This window comes from Aotus nancymaae, unplaced genomic scaffold (genome assembly GCF_030222135.1).
Source record: "Aotus nancymaae isolate 86718 unplaced genomic scaffold, 86718_ANA_hifiasm-v0.15.2.pri h1tg000020l, whole genome shotgun sequence".
NCBI classification, from domain to species: domain Eukaryota; kingdom Metazoa; phylum Chordata; class Mammalia; order Primates; family Aotidae; genus Aotus; species Aotus nancymaae.
The window spans coordinates 52,326,675-52,332,674 of NW_026988432.1; the positions used below are offsets into that span (position 1 = coordinate 52,326,675).

Genomic DNA, 6,000 nt, shown 5'->3' on the forward strand with positions numbered 1-6,000 from the left:
AATACCCCCTCTACAAAAATACAAAAATTAGCTGTGCATGGTGGTGGGTGCCTGTAGTCCCAGCTACTCGGGAGGCTGAGGCTGGAGAATTGCTTGAACCTGGGAGGCACAGGTTGCAGTGAGTAGAGATCACACCACTGCACTCCAGCCTGGGCAACGAAGCAAGACTCCAACTCAGAAAAATAAAAAAATTTTAAACAATTTTTAAAAAATTATCTGGGCATGGTGGCACATATCTGTAATTCAAGCTACTCGGAAGTCTGAGGTGGGAGAAATCGTTTGAGCCTGGGAGGTTGAGACTGCAGTGAGTCACTATTGCACCACTGCACACCTGCCTGGGCAAGAGAACAAGAATCTGTCTCAGAAAAAAAAAAAAGAAAAGAAAAAAGAAAATGTTATCATGGCACCCTACAACTTAAAATCCTTCTCTGCTTCCAACTATTCTTAGTATGAAGACAGAATCCTTAACATAATCTACCAAATTCTGCAGGACCTGTCTTGCCTACTTCTCCAGGTCCTTTCTCCACCATAGTCCCCTCATCTCATCTTGTCTCTTACCACCGCATATCACCATTACTGTTTCCTGTAATGTGCCAAGCTCCCTGACACCGAGCCTTGTGCTATGGCCTCTCACTGAAATTATCATCCCCTAATTAACCCCACTTTTAAGTCAAACAAGTCATCCCTCACCTCCTAGACTATGTCAAGTCTTACTTCAAACTCAATTATTTGTTTTGCATATCTTCCTTTCATAGAACTTACCACAGCTATAGTTTTATATTCATTTTTACAATGTTATAAGTAATATCTCTCCCCCGACATAAATTCTAAATGCCATGAAAAAGGGCACTTCTGTTTATGCTAACCATACCTGCACTCAGGATCTAGTACACTGCCTGCCATGTAATATTTGTTGAATGAAGGAATGAATGAAAAATATAGCCTATCAATAGATTCTTAGTCTTATGGCCTAATATAAGAGAAATTACTATTCAATGTACATAGACATTTTAATTTCATTATACATAGCCTATAAAAATACCAAATCAAGAGCAGTATCTCTTAATTTACTTTCACAAATTGGCTAAGTGTTTTTGTTTTTTAAGTAAGACTCTTATAGCAAATAATTTTTTTTAATTTATTGAGATTGAGATGGGGATCTCACTATATTGACCAGGCTAGTCTCCAATTCCTGGATTCAAGCAGTCCTCCCACCTCAACCATCAAACCCAGCTTGGCTAAGTGCTTTTTTATAGTTATTAGCGCTAAATATTATTGTATATTTGTATCTAAGTAGACAATACCAAAAGTATATATAAAATTATATAGCTAACTTTTCAAGGTCTCTTTGAGTGAATCCTTTTTGTTAAAGCAGAAGTGGCTTTAAAAAGTTTAGAAAGGTTCTAAGAAAGGGTTCACAAGTTTAACAAAAGCCCACAATACAATCACTAACAGAATTATTTTTAAAAATCACCTGTCACTTACATATATATTTCTTCAAGGCTATTTGATAAATCCGCACGTTCTTGCCCTTTAAGCCAAGGAGCACTAAGATTAAATAAAATACAATTAAGAAGATTATTCAAGGATTATGTTTATATCTCAAATTACTGATTATATCACAAACAGATTTTTTTGGCTTTAAAACAATTATCTATTTTCATTAAAAAGCAGTCTTATATTCGGATACATCTATATAGTTGCAAAATGCTTTCATTAGCATTAATTCATTCAGTCTTCCCAAGAAACCATGACAAAACCCACACCAAAATTACTCTATTTTAATGATTTAAAAATTGGCTGGGTGTGGTGGCTCACACCTGTAATACCAGCACTCTGGGAGGCTGAGGTGAGTGGATCCAAGGTCAGGAGTTCAAGACCAGCCTGACCAATATAATGAAACCCCCATCTCTACTAAAAATACAAAAATTAGCCAGGCATGATGGCACATGCATGTAGTCCCAGCTATTTGGGAGGCTCAGGCAGGAGAATCACTTGAACCCATGATTTAAGTGAGGCAGAGGTTGCAGTGAGCCAAGATCACGCCACTGCACTCCAGCCTGGTCAACAGAGTGAGACTCTGCCTCAAAAATAAAAATAAAAATAAAAATCAGGGGTAGGTTCATAGGGTTTCATGAATCTACCCACATTTATTTATGTGGCAGAAAAGGGTCTAGAATCAAAATCTCCAGAGTCATGGTATTTGCTACAATGCCAGGAATTCCCCATTTTTTCTAACTGGTGCATCAAAAACAGCTCTTAAAAAAAAATTCTGAAAAGGACATTTATGTTTACAAGCATTCTGTATCTACCATTTGCAATAAATAAAAATAAAAATTTATAGAACCATTATTAATAGTAAGCATTAATGCTACAGTTTTAAAATACATGCACAAATAAACTAATAGGTAAAAATTCTAGTAATTGAGTTTTTTTTTTTTTAAGGCTAATTAAGTGAAGCAGTCGGACTGAAGAAAAAACAAAGAAATCTGTAACCAGTTGTGATAAATTACTGGTTATAAACCAACTACTGGTCTACACTCAGACCAACCTAGTAATTGAAATTTTTATGCAATTCTGTTCCCAAGGGTTTATACATACTACTAGGTGACGGGGCCAAGGTAGATGAAAGATCACTTGCATCAACAGGTCATGATTCATAAAGACTAAGCTTGGGCTGCTAAGAAGATGGTTCCTCAACATCAACCAGGGAAAGGGGCAGGGAGAAACACCAGAAGCATCATAGTTAACTCCTGGAAGGCAGGCAGTCTTAGAGGTACATCAAGGAACTGTGGCTAGGTCAGCAAAACTAGGATAGGAGAAACTCTAAGGGCCAGGGTTTCTACATTACTAAGCTGTCTATAAAGAAAGGTTTCCTTCCTCATCTATAAAGGCAATTCTGTAGCTACTTCACTTCTATGAACCTCTTTTACACTAAGTGGTATATTTCATTGTTTTATAGAATTTAATTTTTTATTTAAATGTTCTATACCAAACCCAAAAGGTATTCTTAATTTCTATATATATATTTTAATAAGGTATTTTATCTAAATGCAACGTACAGTACAGAGAAATATCTTTCAAAGTATAATCTTTTTATAACAATATAAAGGTAGAAATACAGCTTACTTCAACTGATAGATAGGTGGAGCTGTACCTGGGTATTCATCTGGCAGCATCACCTACAAGACAGGTTCAAAAACAAATCTGTTTACACTTCATCAAGGTTCAAAAATAACCATATTTATTAAGCTGGCAATTGGACAAAAGGGTGAGAAGGACAGAGATAAAAGGAAAACGAAAACTGAAATATGGATATTATACCCTGACCCAAGTGGATGGAGTGGCATTATAATATTTTCTGGCTACTTTTCAGAAGAAATACTACAAAAATCCTGGGAAACACTATTAACTATATGAAATAGCTAACATATAATAAAGAACCATACATATTTCTTTTCAAATCGTATTATTATAAAAACACTAGCAAAAAGTTGAAAGTACATACAAGAAGTCATCAAAGATTAAGCACTAAGAAAAGCCATAGCTGATCTTTTCATTTATTTTATCCTAACTACAACTGATAATTGATCATTGATTCTTAATTAATAAAGAAATGAGTGTCTACTCTATGAGTCATCTACATTATTAACCTCTCCTTCCTTTTAAATGTTAGCCATCTTTCCAGGTTTAGACCCTTTCCTTTTAAATGAAGAGAATAATGAAAAGAAGCAAAACTACAGTCTCACAAGGGTACATGAACACTTTTAAATGATTAAAAGAATTGGGATAAGAAAGACTGAAACCATCAATTACTGTAGGATTTGAAAGTGATCTAAGATGTAACTGCCCATGTGTTTAGATAACCACTGACAGATGCCAACAACAAAGATAATTTAGAAAACAGCACAAATAATCATTAGAATACAAAAGTCAACCATATAATTAATGCTGTAACAGAAAGATGACTGCAGGGAAGGGGGAAATGTACCTGCAAGCAAAGTGTCCATTTGGGGTCATCTATATCGTCACTAATTCTAATACAAAATATTTTGGCACAGTCATCAATGACACACCATTCCTCCCCATAAATGGCTGCCATTGCTTCAATTTCCTCATTCTGAAAGAAACAGATTTTTTTTAAGTCAACAAATGTACACATCTTAAATTCCTATTCTTACTACTTTGCAAGGTATTTGCATTCAACATTACCACTGTAGATTCCTAGACGAGCCTTAGCAAGCCAAACGTTCTCAAGAGCAGGTCACCATGTTCTTCTCTGGGTGGTTGGTTGCTAGGCGCTACTCCAATGACTGGAGCCAGCCTTGCTATCGCATTACTGTGCTTTTGGCCACTACTGAGCCAAAATATTGTATGCAGTCCTATACTTTGTAATGACCATTCACATGTGAAAAGATACACCTATCTTCTGTTCCACCTTCTCTTTTTTAACAGGTAATCTCCACCTCTGACTCCCACCCCCAATAGCTCTGTCCCACATTATCTGTGTACTCCTGCTGTCTCACTTGTTCTTTTGGATTCAATTTTGTGTGGGGGGATGGGGGGGTACAGAGGGACTGGATGGCTGGTTGGTTGGTAATTAAACCCTTAAAACATTTCATAAATTATTCTTTGGGCTTGGGGTTAAAAAAGAAGGACCTAAAGGGAAAAGACGGGAAGCAAAGTATGGATTCGACTTCGTAGCATTTCATTTTGTACTCACAGCCCTGTAGGAAAAGACTTATGATCGCCCACGTGAACGAGGCACAGGGAAAGCTCGATACTAAGGACAAAAGGAGTAAAATTCGGTGGGCTCTCGAGGACCTACAGGATCTGGGTTACTGCCCTTTTGCCAAAGAGAGAACCCGAATTCTTAAGTGGTTTGTCCAAGACGACCCTACGACGGCAGGGTGGGGAGCGAAACCCTGGTTTTTGCCTTCGGCCCAGAGCTGCTTCGTCGCGTGTTAAATGGTTGACGAAGACACCGTCCAAGACAGGCCGAGCCAGCAGCCGCCGAGGAGATGCTGGCCTAAGAGCGCTCGGCCGACGGGAAGCGCCGGGAGAATGGTACGCAGTGGAGCAAATGGCGCGGCCAGTGCTGGAGGAAGCCGCGGCGGCCTCGGGCAGAGGGCCCCTCGGCTGAGGAGGACTGGAATGGCGAGGCGAGCCCGAGCCGAGCCTGGAAAGTCAGCACCCCGCCGGGGCCTCACCTGCCTCTGGTCGCTCCCTTCGTCCCCCTCAGCCATGTGGCCCCGGGAGTAGCCCTGCAGCCGCCGCCTGCCAGGTCCGGAACGCGGGGGCGGGGCGCTGCGGCTGTGAGCCTAAAGCTGACTGCGGCAAGGCCTGACCCGGAACCGCAACTCTGTCACGCCGCGCCGCCGGCGTTTGCTTCCGGGTTGCAGGCTGACTAGTGTGAGGGGCTCCTGGCGACCCGGCTTTTGGGTGGAGTTCTCCGTTGGGCCCTTGCGCCCGCCATCCCGCATTCCTGCCTTCCGGTTCTCCGGTTACGTAGAGACACCGGGAAAACCGGCCCACCAGAGGAGCTGCCGGAGGCCTTCTCGGCTCTATCTCCTGGGAATGCGCCGGGGCAGGGGGCTTCTGTTTGCCCATTGCAGCCTTGGCGCCTTGGGAACGCCCAAGAGACATTGGGAAGTCAAGTTTACAGCCGCGTCCCAGGACTCAAACCTCAGTCCATAGTGCCAGATTCGTCTTTACATGCCTAGGCAGAGTTTTTCTTTGCTTGTTTTTAACATGTTTTAAGTTTTGTCAGATTTTGGTAAAGGTAGGTTTAATTGACCAAAACTGGAAAACAGAGAAGGCAGGAGGTGATTTTGAAAGCTTGAGGAGAAACCTTATTCTCCCATTCACTGTTGTATTGCGATCGTTTTCTTTAGTCTCCCTGAATATTTTGTCTGGGGGCAACTTTTGTGCGAGACACTAGTTATGCCAGTCGACATAAGGAGCACTGATGGATTTTCCCAAAAAACGAATCAGTTTGTC

At 40.8% G+C, this 6,000-nt stretch overlaps 1 protein-coding gene across 1 annotated transcript in view; it reads right to left on the reverse strand.

Moving 5' to 3' along the window:
* IMPACT (impact RWD domain protein) overlaps positions 1 to 5,277 on the reverse strand; it is a 29,732-nt gene extending 24,455 nt beyond the window's left edge. Inside the window, exons 1-4 of the mRNA XM_064379325.1 lie at positions 5,211 to 5,277; positions 3,992 to 4,120; positions 3,130 to 3,182; positions 1,486 to 1,548 (exon numbers count right to left, since the gene is read on the reverse strand). Coding sequence (XP_064235395.1) covers positions 1,486 to 1,548; positions 3,130 to 3,182; positions 3,992 to 4,120; positions 5,211 to 5,246 — 281 coding nt within the window. The 5' untranslated portion in view covers positions 5,247 to 5,277. The remainder of the gene's footprint in view (positions 1 to 1,485; positions 1,549 to 3,129; positions 3,183 to 3,991; positions 4,121 to 5,210) is intronic.
* Between the last annotated feature and the right edge of the window lie 723 nt (positions 5,278 to 6,000).